A 16,996-nucleotide genomic window follows, 5' to 3' on the forward strand; every position below is an offset into this window, starting at 1 on the left:
GTCTGTCTCAGTGGGTGTGTAGTTTAGCCTGAAGGGAGTGTCTAGTTCCTTTCTCCAGGTGGGTTGTGGTCTCTCTCTGGGGAGGCTCTGTGCCGTTGGGTGGAGGTGGAGTTTGGTTTCAGGTGAACGAAACTGAAGACAAGAAGAGAAGTAAGGGAGAGAGCGGGTGGTATCCCCTGTCAGGATGTTCCGTAATTCCAGGAGGAGACGGTCTCAGGTGAGTGGCAGGACAGATACTGCTGGTGTTTAAGGGGCATCTAAACCACTATCACTTCTTCTTTCCTCTTGGCTTTACTACCAAGTCTTTGACCCTCTCACAGGCTAAAACATGAATGAAAGTGACTCTACCAGCCTCTGTCTCTTTTCAGGCAGTACTATGATTAATCACTTACAGTAGAAGTAGATACCTTTGTAGTTCAGACGCAAAATAGGTTAAAGGAGGCACCTTCCATGTCTGACTGAAATTAAATACATTGCAGGATTACTAGATGTTTTTTGGACAACATGCCTTTTAGTAGCGTGTGTATATATAGGCACTCGTTGCCCCAGGCAGTCATGCGCGGGAATGTTTGAGGCAGTAAAGACATGGCCTTGTTGGTAGTGGATTGGTAATTATTAGCTAACTGGTTGTTTTCTATGGGATAAACCTGGCCATCTGATGTTAGCCCTGCAGATTTTGGGGCCTAGAGATCACAGTTTTACATAGAAGAGTATGAAAAAACACCACAAATGTATCCTTAAACTGAACATCTGTAGTAGCAATGTGGATAATATCATGCAACAGCACCTATAGTAATAGTGGGGATAATAGCCTATGGGGAAGGGGCTGTGGGATAACAGGTATAGTAGGGAGAGATGGTGCCTATAGTAACAGTGGGATAATAGTCTCTGGGAAGGGAGTGTGACTGTGGGATAGCAGGTATAGTAGGGAGAGATGGTGTCTATAGTAACAGTGGGATAATAGTCTCTAGGAAGGGACTGTGACTGTGGGATAGCAGGTATAGTAGGGAGAGATGGTGCCTATAGTAGCAGTGGGATAATAACCTCTGGGAAGGGACTGTGGTTGTGGGATAGCAGGTATAGTAGGTAGATATAATGTCTATAGTAGCAGTGGGGATAATGGTCTCTGGGAAGGGACTGTGGCTGTGGAATAGACGGTATAGTAGGGAGATATATTGCCTATAGTAGCAGTGGGGATAATAATCTCTGGGAAGGGACTGCAGCTGTGGGCTGGCAGGTATAGTAGGGAGAGATGGTGCCTATAGTAACAGTGGGATAATAGTGTCTGGAAAGGGAGTGTGACTGTGGGATAGTAGGTATAGTAGGGAGAGATTGTGCTTATAGTAACAGTGGCATAATAGTCTCTGGGAAGGGACAGTGACTGTGGAATAGCAGGTATAGTAGGGATTGATGGTGCCTATAGTAGCAGTGGGATAATAGTCTCTGGGAAGGGAGTGTGACTGTGGGAAAGCAGGTATAGTAGGGAGAGATGGTGTCTATAGTAACAGTGGGATAATAGTCTCTGGGAAGGGAGTGTGACTGTGGGAAAGCAGGTATAGTAGGGAGAGATGGTGTCTATAGTAACAGTGGATAATAGTCTCTGGGAAGGGAGTGTGACTGTGGGATAGCAGGTATAGTAGGGAGACATGGTGTCTATAGTAACAGTGGGATAATAGTCTCTGGGATGAGAGTGTGACTGTGGGATAGCAGGTATAGTAGGGAGAGATGGTGCCTATAGTAACAGTGGTATAATAGTCTCTGGGAAGGGAGTGTGACTGTGGAATAGCAGGTATAGTAGGGAGAGATGGTGTCTATAGTAACAGTGGATAATAGTCTCTGGGAAGGGAGTGTGACTGTGGGATAGCAGGTATAGTAGGGAGAGATGGTGTCTATAGTAACAGTGGGATAATAGTCTCTGGGAAGGGACTGTGACTGTGGGATAGCAGGTATAGTAGGGAGAGATGGTGCCTATAGTAACAGTGGATAATAGTCTCTGGGAAGGGAGTATGACTGTGGGATAGCAGGTATAGTAGGAAGAGATGGTGCCTATAGTACCACCACAGCTCACAGGCTGGCCAATCAAATCATGTAGAAAACAGGAGATAATGAGTGAGAAATAGTGTTTGAGTTGTTATGTTGGTGAGTCTATGTGATTCATAGGGTGCCGTATAGAAAGGGGGTTGACAAAATATCCGTAATCCATAATTATATATATTATATATATGTTGGCCCTATATAAATACATGTTAATAATAATATATATAATTATAACTATAATGTAATATCGGTACACAGTAAGTATCATTAAACCTGGCTATTCCTTTTACAAATCAAACCCTGGAGAAAAAAATATATCTGTTTATTAGGCCACAGTAATTTCCTGATTGCCAGGCAGCAGCGGCGGGTAACCTCTGAAACTGTTTGCTCTGACACCAGTTGCTATAGAGCAGTCCCTCAAACACAGGAAATACAAGGAGTTAACAGGAAGCTATTGCTCAGATTAACACCGGGGGTTTTTTTTTCCTGTAGCAGCGCCAGCACACACCTCCAGGAGTCTGACTTCTTTTATGCATTATGCACTGGGATTTAAATGATTTTTTATTTCATTAGGCAAAATTATATTTTGGGGTGTGGTTACCCTTTGTGCGACTGCCCAGAAGGAAACATCCTTCCAATAAATATTTTCTTCAGTATTGGCAAATACAGCGTGGGATGCTGGGAGTTGTAGTCCTCCGTCCATGCTATCGGGTGTTACATTCCTGTGTCATTGTACAGCTGTCTTGCTTCAAAGACAACCTGCATGTTCTCATATTACCGTTTATTGTTCCTCGAGGAGTTTCTCCCTTTTCCCTCTGGGCTATAATTCCCAGCCAGGTTTTGTAATGTGTAGCCTGTGATCCACGCTGACCTTTATCACCTGTGCCCTAAAACAAGTCCCTTCTTTCCTGAAATTCCTGCCTCTCTTTAGCCTCCAGGGCTTTTATTTTCTATATGGGGCCAAGGTCCCACCTTCTTCAGGGAGTCTATGACACCTCCCAACATCATTCAGAACAAAGGCCAATTCATTGCAAGGAGCTGCACTATTATAAATACATTCTACTTTCAGCTTCTGTTCTACTGGAACTCGTGCCCTCAAAGGGGTTGTGAGCCTTTAAATTAACTTTCAGTATGATGTAAAGAGTGATATTGTGAGTCAATCTGCAATTGGTATACATTTTTTTTTTTAGTATCTGTGGTTTTTGCGTTGTTGTTTTACATTTTATTCAGCAGCTCTCCACTTTGTAATTTCAGCAATCTGGTGTCTATAGTCCAAATTCCCCTAGCAACCATGCATTGATTTGAATAAGAGACTGGAATATGAATAGGAGAGGCCTGAATAGAAAGATGAGTAATAAACAGTAGCAACAACATTTATAAAGTGATATAATGATTCTGGGAATTAAATATAGCCAGAGGCTGCAGCCCCCTACTTTGTGAAGTACTGACTGCAACATTCTAGGTTATTAGGAATAAGCATCCTACAGGTTCTATCATATTGTTTTTATGTAGTCTATATCCATTTGTTCTGCAGTTGCCATTACTCTCTGGCACTGCTGTTTACTAAATAGATCTGATTGTAAGCTCTATTTCCCTTTAACACCAGTAACAGTGTAAAAAACATGTATCACTTTTAAAAAAAACAAGCACTTGCCCAGTAATAAATGTCTATTGGTCGTAAGTAATGGCTTCTTTCGCAACCACCCTGGAATTCCCACAAATACTCTCCGCCACAGTATGTCTCCTAGGAGAAGTGGAACACCTAGGGGCAAATTCACTAAGTGCCGAACGTTACTTCGCTAGCGTTTGGCATTTTCGTTACTGCGCGAATTCACTAACGAACGCTGGCGTAGATTCGCTAGTGTTACTTCGCACCCTTACGCCTGGCGAAGTTTCGCTACGGACGTAACTACGCAAATTCACTAACGTGCGCAGTGTACTGAACGCTACCTTTTACGCTAGACTTCCGTCGCCACCTCAGACCAGGCGAAGCGCAATAGAGTAGATAGGGATTGCTTCAAAAAAAGTAAAAAAAATTTCTAAGTCCCAAAAAACGCTGGCGTGTTTTTTACATTATGGGTGATAGGCTGAAAAAGATCGAAAAAATTTTTGGGGCTCCCCTCCTTCCCCCCTACATTTCCTGACATTACCTATACAGTGGGCACATGTGTAGGGCAAAATAAAAATTTTATTTGATGTTTTGAAGGTTTTCTAGGCACTTGTAGTGCTGATACGTATTCCTCCATTGAAATTTGAATTTGGCGCCGTATGCAAATTAGCCTTCGCTAGCGTTACTTTGCTTCACTTAGCGAATCAACGCTAGCGCAACTTCGCAACCTTACGCTACCCCTGAGCGCAACTTCGGATTTTAGTGAATTTGCGAAGCCCTGGCGAAACTACGCCTGGCGAAGTGCGGCGAAGTTACGCCTGGCGCAACTACGAATCTTAGTGAATTTGCCCCCTAGTGCCCACTACCTATGCAAGATTGAGGTATAGAGTACTGCTGTTCTACGCTAAAAAATGTGTAAATATGCACTGGATGGGGCCCACCTAGGGTTGCCACCTTTTCTGGAAAAAAAATACCGGCCTTTCTATATATTTATCTTTTTTCCCTATTAATAACATTGGGATCAACCATCATTTTTCCGGTAAAATACCGGCCAGGTGGGAACCCTAGGCCCACCCCTCCCACAAAGGACTCCTGGATAAACTTAGTTGATTCTTTGATACCCAAGATAAAGCTCACATATGAAGTGGGAGGCACAGCAGATCATTTTGAGAAGGTATGGAGTCCTTGGTGGGGAATGGGCCCGGGCACACAACCAAGAGGTGACTATGCAACCTGATAATTTATCTTTTTTGTACCTACCATGACTTCCATGACTAGTTCAACCTCCAAATAAGCTGAAAATTTTGAAAGTAACTCATCCAATTCTACTGACACATGTTTAACTGTACACGTGTTTATTGTTTTGTCAATATTTTTTGTTGTAATGTTTATTAAAACAAATAAAACATAACCTTTAAAAAAAACAAAACAAGCACAGATAAGTAATCTCCTTATTTGCTTTTCTAGGGTTCAGAGGTCAACCTGACAGGCCAAGGGCAACCATGCCATTCCTGTGGAGAGCGCTGCCCTGGGTTCCTTGCACACAGGTGGAGGTAAGGTCACACACACTCACACACATTGCCCTTACACGAATTCTGTTCACAGAAATCGTCTGTCTGAGCCATGGGAGATAAAAAGCACCATGGACCTTGAACCTCTGTACTGGGGCTGGAACTATCCACAGCGTCCAAAGCTGCAGTAGCTCAGGCTGGAAAGAGTGGGAGACTTGAAAGAACTGCATAAGACAAGTCAGCAGTTAACTGTAGATCTTGGCACCAGCAGTTCCACAATCTGCATGCTCTTCCCCATGTGTTTGCTTTAATGATCTATATAAGATATCCCTTTCCTTTGAGGATATCCCCAAATGCTTCTATGTTGGACCTGAGCTGTGACCAGGGTGCAACGTGGGATGGTCAAAAAACATAGAGTAAAAGGGCCCACTGTGTTGACATGTGCTTGTGTTTTATCACAGGGGTTCCTGTTGTAGAGATTGTAAATAAAGTGTATTTGGACAATTTGTGTGTTTGTGGAAATGAAATGTACAGTCAGTAGAAACATCAATATGGCTTCCTAAGGCCTACCAGAGAACCTGACATCTAGGGCCCACTCTTCAACTATTAGTTTTAGATAATGCTGCATTTTCAAAGTGTTATATAAACCTGTGATATGAATAAGGAAGGTGTAATCAGAATATATTTGGTTGGGGCTCATTAGTGTCTGAAGCCATCGGGTGATCCTCTGATGATAGGAATAAGGAAGGTGTAATCAGAATATTTTTGGTTGGGTCTCATTAGTGTCTGGAGCCACCGATTGATGCTCTGATTAAGCCTTGATCATTCAACTTGTTCATATACTGTACATTGGCACTATCTTCAAGGAGTATTCTAGTGTCCTCTCACTCCAAAGTGCATGTAAACTGGATTACTGACTTGGGACCTTAGAATGTAAGCTCCACTGGGACAGGAACGTGAATGGGATCAATATCTTTTAAGTATGTTAATATATTAGGCTTAATGATATGCGGTTCAGCTTTTGCAACTTCCATTAGGGAACAAAAGGGAGGTGTGTTTGTGAATCTGGCATTTATATATAATTATAGGTGGGGGGTTATAAATGGTTTGCACTAAGAAACACTCACTTCTCTATATTTAGTCCTCATCTGTGTTTACAATGTTCCTGTCATCGGTGCTGATCCTAATCTGTCGTTACCACTTAAACTCTATAGAGACTGCTGACTGTGCCTTTCCACCTTGTAATAACTTCCATAAATGAATGGGCAATTTAGGTGGTGCCACAGTTATAAACATATCACGTGTACCTGCCATCCATGCATCTTTGCTTAATACAAACTTCAAGTTTAGATGAGCAACGGCTTCCTATCTCTGATTTCATTTCTTATTCCTTTTTTGATGTCTGAACTTAAAGTTTTGGCAATGCCTTCAAAGGAATGTCATTTTGTATAGCGTAGGTGATCTCGCTTTACACATCGACATTAAGCATCATACCAATGGTGCCTATGACTGATTTGTTAACATAAGTCTTAAAGAAGAACTAAACCCTAAAAATGAATATGGCTAAAAATGGAGTATTTTATATACTGAACTTATTGCACCAGCCTAAAGTTTCAGCTTCTAAATAGCAGCTGTTAAGAAGCTAAGCTTAGGGGTTGTTGCATATTATCAAGCAGAAAATAAGGTTGGCCTGTAATATAAGCTGATGCTACACAACTGATTATTAAATTCTGATGCTAGTTGGTTCTGTGCTGCAATGTAGTAATTATATGTAATGATTACTAATCAGCCTTATATTATAACATTTATATTCTATGTGTACTGTATATTGTAAGTGGGTCCCCAAGCTCAGTAAGTGACAGTAGCACAAACCATGTCAGAAAAGAAGATGGGGAGCCACTGGGGCATCTTTGGAGAAACAGATCTTACCTGCTAAAGTTCTGTAGTTGCCTTGGGCTGGTACAGAAGTTCAAAACAAAATATACAATATTTGTAGCCTACTTCTTAAGTTAAACTTTAGTGCAGTCACCCATAAAAAACACTCCGATTTTTGCTCTCAAATTTCTGATTGGTTGTAACTACGTAATTTAGCTCCCAATGTGAGTATATTTGCCTAGTGGGTGTCTGTCTGACAAGTGGGCATTGGAGTATCCCATCTGATACAAGTGAATGGAGCTGGTAGCCACTGAGAGCAACCACAAATATATTCAGTTGTGAGGGTAACTTTCAGTTGGTGCTTGTCTTACAGGAAGATCTGCCAACATTGTCAATGTCCATGGGAAGAACATGGCCATACCGCATCCAATCAAGATTTGGAACGCTCCCTATGTCGCCTGGTGTCAGGTTCTCAGAGGGACTCTTTGTGTGACAGCAGCTCTGACAGCTCCGTGGAAAAATATTCATGGGTCCCCTCTGGACTGAACCCTGTTCAGGTATAATCATCTGTGTCCACAAGCTGGAGCTCCCTCAGCATGGGGTCAACTAGTTGGCAATGTTCTCACAAAGCTACAATGTTTATTTCCATCGATATTCATTACTCTCTCTATACTGTTGGCTGGACTTCTTTTTGACTTCTTCTACTACATAAGTATTATCTTTGATTAGGGTGGAGTTTAGTGTTTTAAATCTTGTGTTAGATTATGTAGACTACTGACATATTCTAGTGGTGTTCTCTTCTATTTCAGTGTGTTGTCTTTTTGTGTTGTTACATGCCTGGAGATAGATTTTTTTTTTGTAACTTTATGTTGGCATGCAGTCATTTTAATGGGGTTGGTGTTAATTTGTCTTCTGCCTCTTTATATTGTCCTTCTTGCAACTTTCCATTGGCTCACTCGTGATACATTTGGTTTCTTGATGAATGTCCGTTGTAATCTCCTGTTAACTTGTAATAATTGTGGCTTCCAAATTGTGCAGGTTCATCAGTTCTTCAAGTGTTTCCCAGAGAAGAAGATTCCCTTTATCAACAGTCCTGGGGAGAAGTATAGGTTGAAGCAACTTCTCCGTCAGCTGCCCCCACACGATAGCGAAGTAAGTGGCTTTTAGATCGATTTAAGTCCATTCATTTCTAAATCTTGATCTTCATTTCTAAATCTTGATTTGAACTTGTCCCAACCCTTGCTGTATCATTACTGTAAGTCAACTCAATGGTTTTCTCCTTCCAGTACTTTTGGTTCTTTTTTAATGGATAAATAGTTATGTTTCTGTGTGGTTACATTACTTTACTTTATATTATAGCCATTATATAGCCTTTTCCTGTCTCAATCATCTATACTACTTTGCTATGTGCATGGTTCTGTGGCAGACGTGCACTGCTGTTTGTTCTGTGCCAGGCCCAGTACTGCTGTTAGTTGTAAGCCGGTCCTGTCCCAGGCCCGGTACTGCTGCTCTTTGCAGGGAGAGGAAGAGGAGGAGCTGCTGTTACTCTTCAGTCAGAAACGGAGACTTGAGAACCTGGGTCGTGGGTGTGTGCGTCCGGTCTCCGGAACCATGAGTGGAACAGTTTGTCAGCAGGTGAGACTCCAGAATTATGATATTTTTTTTTTTTTTGGTATTTAAAGAAGTGTGTGTGTATTTCACAGTTTTTGGTTTTCATGGTAAGAGAGTGGTGTTAGTGAATTGGTGGAAGGGAATATGTATAAGAGAAGACAAGAGATGTATAGGCAGTGTCGAATTGGGCCGGCGGGACACCGGGAAAAAACCTGGTGGGCCCGGTCCTCGTGGGCCCTGCCATTCCAGATCCCTCCTTTTGTGGAAGCCGCTTCCTTCCTCCCTGGCCCCCAGGTAGGCCCGGGGGCAAGAGGGGGCAGGGTTGCGGCTCGGGGAGGGGGATGTATATGATGGGATCTGTGGAGTCATGCACACATTCATAGTAACATAGTTCGAAAAATACACTTGTCCATCTAGTTCAACCTTTTGTGTCTAAAGGATACCTGTCTAACTGCAAGTTGATGCAGAGGAAGGCAAAAAAAAGCATCTGAAAATGGCTCCAAGATAGCAATCGGACCAGTCCCTGGATCAACCTTAGTACTAAGAGCTAATTTCAATAACCTGTATTTCCAACCCCTTCTTGAAGCTATCTAAATGATCTGCCAAAACAACAGATTCAGGGAGAGAATCCTACAACTTCACACCCTCACTGAAATAAACAATTTTTCCACTCTAAGATGGAACTTCCTTTGTTATTATTTAGGTGGATGCCTTGGGTGTGCTGGAATGACCTACTGCTAAATAAAGAAGCAGACAGTTTATTGTATGGTCCCCTTTTATATTTATACATGGTTATCATATCTCCCCTCTTCTCCGGTGTAAACAACTGTGCCAGGCTTTCATCATGAGACTTTCCAGCTTAGTTGCCCTTCTTTTGACTCTCTCTAATTTAATAATATCCAGTTTGAGCACTGGAGATCAAAACTGAATGGCCATACCAGTGCTTTGTAAATGGGAAGAATGACCCTCTCCTCCCATGAATCTTTAACCCTTTTAATACAGCTCAAAACCTTGTTTGCTGTTGCAGCTACTGACTAACATAAATATATACTGGCACATATATGATGGGATCAGTGGGGCAATGTTTGGCGATCTCCAATTTCATGTACTAAGAAAATAGAAGTTGCATTAGCAAAGGCCTTAATGGAATTTCTAACATTTTTAACATTTTCCAGCCTAGCACATATTTCTCAGGATCCTCCGCCAGCCAAAAGGATTTTTAGAGGTCTGGGAATGGGGTAAAGCACATTTATTGGTGAGGTACTGAAAGGATTAATGACAATGAGTGTAGGCTGAGATGTTTCTCTTGGGTTGATGAGCTTATTGTAATAAAAGAGCCGCAAGCTCACTCCTACACGCACTTCTATATGTTGAAATCATCTGCTGTTGTGATAGAAAGGAAGTGGTATGGCAACAACGGTCAAACAGATGATGACCCATATTAAGATAAGATATTACTCACCACTATATCATAGAAGCATAGTGGAAGATCCGCCTTTTTGTAGCCTTTACTTTACCTTACACTTTCCAATGTCCCCTCTAATTGGTTTCAGGCTGTGTGCACAAAATGCAGTGTAACCCTATCTTGGCTTCCCAAGCTCTTGAACAGTAAAACATTGGTCAGTAGTTTGAAAGCCTCCAGTGGGCCACAGACACCCCCATTCTGAAGCTGATAGTCTGAATCCCTTTCAGTAGAATAGTCCCTCCACTTTAGGCTAGCAGAGCCTAATCGAGAGTTACCTTCAGCGATCAATCCATCTTGTAGCACAGGCTGCTGTTTCTAGCTTTTCCTAAATATCTTGTACTAGAACATATTATTACAAAAGCTAGTTCTGTAACTGACTTTACATGTTCCCCAACTTTCATTCCAAGGGTTGTCCCTCTAAGGTGGAATTCTTAACTGTCCCTTGTTAATCCCAGGCACCCCTTTCCAATTACTGTATTCAAGTGTGCCAGGAAGTGGTCACTATCTCTAATCACCTATAACATGATACACGGGCAAGGAATAGAAAGTATAAGGGATTTAAAGCCATCTGCTTATGGTATAGCATTGTCACTTGTCTGATACTGAACTGCACACATTGTTTTCTATTAAGGCTGTCCAGTACAGAACTCTGAAACCAAGACCAAAAACTACCTGACCTCCACCCCTGACATCACAGCCCCAGCCCTGACATCATCATCTGCCTCCTGAATGCAGTTTTGGACTGGGATGCCAGGGGCCCACCAGAAAACCACCAGACCATGGGCCTTTTTTCCAAGCTAATTTTCTTCCACTTCTCACTCAACATTTTTATTTTCTTAGTACTTTTTCTTTACATGATATACTCTATTTGGCCCCTATGTTTCCATAAAGAATTAAGGAATGAGCATGAAATTGTTACAAATGCTTAGAAGCAGAAGGGCCCACTGACACCTGGACACACCGGGAGTTTTCCTGGTATCTTGGTGGGCCAGTCCAACATTGCCTGAATGCCACAGGCCCACCTCTGATGTTGTAGCTTTGTTCAAGCCCCCTTGGATGGTCCATCCACTCCTACGTTCCTGATCGCTTGCTTCTACTCCCCATGCACACTACTCCTGTTTCAGCACCACGTGTAGGAGATTTAAATCTCCTGTGTGCCCAATTCTATAGTATTTGTAAAAATGGTAGACGCGGCTGGGCAGCAGGCTACCCTTTAATTTGTGGCATTTCCATAAATCAGGGCCTGACTTTGTCTGTCCCAGCAACACAACCGTTCATACCGCTGACTCACTACTTGGTGTGACCACCTACCCGCTTGTCTGTTTTTTCTTACCAGTAAAGTTGGCAACCCTTTTTTTTTTTTAACCCAAAAGTTGCCAATCTTAGGCACAAGGGCATTTTCTCAATAAACTCAAAAGCTGGCAATCTTAGGCACAAGGGCATTTTCTCAATGTAGTTCAACATACGAGAAAAACCTTCACGCTACTTTCCATTTACTTGAATGAAAAAAGTAAATGAGATTGTTTCCTTAGCACCTTCTGCACCAGTAGTAGCCTGGGTTCATAGTAGTGTGTGTGGTTCCTCTCACATAAGCCACTGTGGTTTTGCAGCCTACGGTAACTTTTTCCTCCAACCCAAGTTGTGCAGTAACTGTATCTTGTTACCTCTAGTCTAGTTAAAGAGTCAGTCAAATCAGAAAATGCCCTAAAAATAACAATGTTCTTTTGTAGATTTTCTCGGAGGGGCTTTTGTGGGCAAGCTGAATTATTCCTTAAGTAGGAAAAAAAAAATACCCTATGAGTGTTTTATAATAAAACAAATAATTTGCACATTATTTAGGTTTGTGGATTTTCATGAATTTAATGGTGTAACGTTTAATAGTAAGCTATTTCCACAGCTGAATAGGTGGTCTGTGCAATAAAAAATAAGTTTGAGGGATAGATTTTCCATTTGCAGTTAATTGGGTTGGACTTTCCAACTGCAGTTAACTGTCCCTGGTGCCCAGTCCCAACTAGGACATATAAGAATGCCAAGGATAGACAGCATTATAGCTTGGGCATAAATTACATTTATTAATTATTAGACAATTAACTTTCTCTCTATGCAGATGTTAGTTAGAACTCTAGAACTTGACTTGGATATTCTGAGTGGGTTATTATAGTAACACACGCAGCAAAGAACATTGTCAGCTTCAATTTAAGTTTCTATTTGTAGGTATTTTATCAGCGCTATGCTTCACAGGCTATTTATGGCCACACAGGCCTCTAGGGCCTTAACTGTACAGAATATAAAAAAATCCTTTTAGTAGGGGTTTCTTCTTATTCCTTTAAAACCAGATATAAAATTAAACAGAGCAGGCAGCTGCTTATAGTTAACTGCAGATTATCCTTCTGCCACTTTCGCTTCACTGTGTGTATTTTGTATCCAAGGCGGAGTTTCCTGGGACTAAACCAATTGCCTTTAAAGGGGTTCTGTCATGATTTTTATGATGTAGTTTTTATTTCTAAATGACACTGTTTACATTGCAAATAATTCACTCTACAATATAAAATGTAATTCCTTACCAGCAAGTGTATTTTATTTAGTTGTAATATTGGTGTGTAGCCATCTCAGGTCATTTTGCCTGGTCATGTGCTTTCAGAAAGAGCCGGCACTTTAGGATGGAACTGCTTTCTGGCAGGCTGTTGTTTCTCCTACTCAGTGTAACTATTGAGTGCTGTTCTTAGATCTATCAGGTTATCTGGTTACCTTCCCATCCTTCTGTTGTTAGGCTGATGACGGGGAAAGGGAGGGGGGTGATATCACTCCAGCTTACAGTACAGCAGCAGTGACTGAAGTTTATCAGAGCATACGCCACATGACTGGGGGCAGCTGGGAAACTGACAATATGTCTAGCCCCATGTCAGATTTCAAGATTTAATATAAAAAATTCTGTTTGCTCTTTTGAGAAACGTATTTCAATGCAGAATTCTGCTGGAGCAGCACTATTAACTGATAAAAAAATAAATGTTCTCATGACATTTTATCCCTTTAAACACAGTGCAGAAACCTTTAACAGACATACGGGTATCCTGTGGCCAATCACATGTAACCCATTATGTATCCCACATAATGCCACTTTTGGCTATTGACTTATTTTGTGTCTGGTTCTGCAGTGCGGGCATCAGATAAGCGTGGGTGACGTGGCAGTGTTTGCGTCCCGGGCAGGACTGGGTTTCTGCTGGCACCCACAGTGCTTCACCTGTGCCCAGTGCTTGGAGCTTCTATGTGACCTCATCTACTTCTACCAAGATGGCAAAGTATATTGTGGCCGCCACCATGCCGAGCTTAAGCGACCCAGATGCTTGGCATGCGATGAGGTGAGTCTGACCACAGATCCCCCCCATATACCTGATTTGTAGCTTTATATAAATAAGGCCATTCTGTGCATGGGTTATCCCCCCTCCCCAGTAAGACATATTGGTCATTGATTATTGCATATGCATGGCATGCTTCTTCAAATATCACTGTTAATGCAAATGCATGAGAGATGCCATGCCTCATCGACTTCACTCTAGAGTATATATATATATATATATATATATATATATATATATATATATATATATATATATATATATATATGTGTGTGTGTGTGTGTGTGTATGTATATAATGTATATGAGCAATGCTTATTATGTCCTCTTGTAACAAGATCAAGAAAATATATATATATGTAAATCTGTACCATTATATCGTATTTCTAGGTGATATTCTCTCTGGAGTGCACTGAGGCAGAGGGTTTCCACTGGCATACAAGACACTTCTGCTGCTTTGAGTGTGAGTGCCCACTTGGGGGACAGCGTTATATAATGAAGGACCAACGCCCATTCTGCTGTTCTTGCTACGAGAGACTTTACGCCCAGTACTGTGATAGCTGTGGGGAATGCATTGGTGAGTTTGGGATATTGGGTACTTGTACATCATAAAGGAAAGATATAGATAATGATCTTCAGTCTGTGTATCTCCAGCTAAACTGGACAGAAAATATGGACACATGCCAGAGGGGCTGCTATAAGGTTGCTTAAGATGGCCATATATGTAAAGATCTGCTTGTTTGAAGGTCACCAAATGAGGATCTTTCACAGATATGCCCATTTTGAGGTGGGCGCGACGTGCTGATAAGATAATCTGGCTGTCGGACCAGCTATAACACCATAATTGCCACTTGGCAGGCACTTAGGACAAGGACTGCATTTACATGCCTGGTCGATATTGGTTGGGCAGGCCCGTGTGCCCACCTTTGTGTTTGTGCTGTTTTGTGTAATTGAATCTCAGTTCAGACATTGATGTAGTTCATAGACAGTTGACAGACAGGCATAGACAGAGGGAGACATTTATCTATGCAATATGTCATGGGTGAAACATTCTAATATCCCTAAAAATGTTCTAGTGCTATCTGGATGAAACACCTTCCCATTATTCAAATGGTTTCTGTCTTTCAGGTATAGATGAAGGACAGCTAACCTATGGAGGACAACACTGGCATGCTTCCGAGAGTTGCTTCCGCTGCGGCAGGTGTGGAGTATGCCTGTTGGGTAGACCTTTCTTACCTCGCCATGGACAAATTTACTGCTCCCGGAGCTGCAGTGTGTTAAACGCCACTCCTGAAATTTCTTTCAGCCCCTCACAGACGGATTTATCTTTCCAGAAAGAAACCAAAGATGTGGGCACTTCCACTAACCATGAACTAGATGGAGATAGTATTAATGACTGCACGTTATCCGGCAGCAGAAGGTCTTTGTCTGTAATCGACCAGACGCCGATATCTCGGGCTGCCCCAATACGCTCTCTGCACTCCAGTTTAAGGGGCGCACCCAAAGAATTTTCTCGGGAATGCCCAAACAGACGTTCGCTACCTGACCTAAACAGTCACACGAGGACGCCTACCAGAGTCACCTTTCAGCTTCCGCTTAGTTCTGAGGTCAAGGAGTCAGTATCCCTCTCCCATCCTTCTTTTACCTCATCCTCATCTTCTGATGAAGAGGAAGGTTATTTTTTAGGTGAACCTATTCCTTTGCCCCCTTTCCTTAGACCCCCTGGATACACTGCACCCCCTACTCATGCTCCCACCTCCACTACAAAGAAGAAGAAGAAGAAGAAAGACAAAAGTTGCCTTCTTTCATAAACCATATAATGGACTGGGCAACTAGTAACCATATGGACTTCTGATCCGGACAATATCACCAAGACTAAAGTTTACATCCCAGTTCAGACGAACCCTTCTACAGAATAAAGGTGCTACGTTTAATAAATGGAAGTCAGAGCTAAAATATATGTGTGAATGTTAATACACCATTTCTGGGTAGAACTTTACCTATGGTGAACTGTCTTGTATCTAATGGTAAGTACAAGCTCCGGCTGTTTATTTTGACGTATTTGCTTGGGCACCATTAAGAGAGGAGGAATTCTGGTCAATCAGTGCTGGTCAGCTCAACAGTAGCAGAGTTTGTGTGACTAACCATCTATTGGGCGAACACTCATACATGACAATGATCAGTTTGATCATATCAACAATCTCCTGTTGTGTAGCTGGGCTTTATACAGATCCAGGCAGGGTTGTAAAACCACACCTATAACAAAACAAGAATGTAGGACTTTTATAACAGGAATACTTAATGTCATGGCTACCCAACATCGGCTAATACCGACCAATAAATCTCTCTATCTGCAGAAAGATTCTGGAAACTGTAGTTCAACGTCAACTGGGTAGCCGTACGTTGTGTTAAAAATAATGTATTTGTGCCACCATTAGGGGCAGCAGTGCAAACTATGATCTATTGTGGGGCATATGTAACATTCATCTAAACTGCACAACATTATGGATTTCTGTGCATGATATTCTAGAGAGATTAGCTGCACCATGGTGATGTTAAAGGGGTGGTTCACCTACAAGTTAACTTTGAGTATGTTATAGAATGGCCAGTCTTCGTTATTTTTTTTTTATAGTTTTTGAATTAATTACCTTCTTTTTCTGACTCTCTCCAGCTTCCAAATGGGGGTCATTGCCCCCATTTAAACAACAAATGCTCTGAAAGGCTACAAATATATTGTTACTGCTACTTTTTATTACTCACCGTTCTATTCAGGCCCTCTCCTATTCATATTCCAGTCCCTCGTTTAAATCAATGCATGGTTGCATGGATTATTTGGATCCTAGCAACCAGATAGCTGAAATTGCAAACTGGAGAGCTGCTGAACATAAAACTAAATAACTGAAAAGCCACAAATAATAAAAAATGAAAACCAATTGCAAATTGTCTCAGAATATCATGTTCTACATCAGTGGTGTCCAACTTGTTACATATAATGGGTCAATTGTATGTCATATAACATGTTGGAGGGCCAGACTAAATTAAAATGATGAAGTCATACAGTGAAGTCTATGGAACCTGTGAGCAAACTGGGGTGCATAAAAATCATTTGAAGGGCCACATTTTGCCCATGGGCCTCCAGTTGGACAGTCCTGCTCTACATCATATTAAAAGTCAATTAAAAGGTGAACAACCCTTTTTTTCTCACTTATCTGTTTCAAAATGTGTTTGCTGCAACTCCATGTATTACAGTGCATGGCAACACAAGGGCTAATTGATTTCCCTCGGGCCCCATGGGTCTGCAGCCATGGGCACAGGGCATAATAAAATCATTTAGTACCAAACATCAATAGCACCCATGGTTATGTACCTTAAAGGGTTTGTTCACCTTTGAGATAACATTTAGTATGATGTAGAGAGTGATATTCTGAGACAATTTGCAGCTGGTTTTCATTTTTTATTATTTGTGGTTTTTGAGTTATTTAGCTTTTTATTCACCAGCTCTTCGATTTGCATTCTAAGCAATCTGGGGTCCA

The 16,996-nt window shown here is 41.7% G+C and overlaps 1 protein-coding gene across 1 annotated transcript; it reads left to right on the forward strand.

Moving 5' to 3' along the window:
• Positions 1 to 15,462, forward strand: prickle3.L (prickle homolog 3 L homeolog). Its single transcript, XM_041572473.1, has 8 exons — positions 1 to 217; positions 5,114 to 5,199; positions 7,406 to 7,589; positions 8,071 to 8,184; positions 8,527 to 8,667; positions 13,264 to 13,467; positions 13,854 to 14,040; positions 14,592 to 15,462. Exons 1-8 carry the CDS (start codon positions 185 to 187, stop codon positions 15,272 to 15,274), a joined length of 1,632 nt encoding a protein of 543 aa, XP_041428407.1. The 5' UTR covers positions 1 to 184; the 3' UTR covers positions 15,275 to 15,462.
• Positions 15,463 to 16,996: the final 1,534 nt, after the last annotated feature.

The sequence above is a fragment of the Xenopus laevis genome, chromosome 8L (genome assembly GCF_017654675.1).
Source record: "Xenopus laevis strain J_2021 chromosome 8L, Xenopus_laevis_v10.1, whole genome shotgun sequence".
Lineage (NCBI taxonomy): Eukaryota > Metazoa > Chordata > Amphibia > Anura > Pipidae > Xenopus > Xenopus laevis.

Bases quoted from the DNA above. Each gene is read 5' to 3' on its own strand.
- prickle3.L (XM_041572473.1), top strand. From the start codon at position 185: ATGTTCCGTAATTCCAGGAGGAGACGGTCTCAG. The intron at 5,200-7,405 runs GTAAGGTCACAC...CTTGTCTTACAG, and splicing joins TTCCTTGCACACAGGTGGAG to GAAGATCTGCCAACATTGTC. The intron at 7,590-8,070 runs GTATAATCATCT...CAAATTGTGCAG, and splicing joins CTGGACTGAACCCTGTTCAG to GTTCATCAGTTCTTCAAGTG.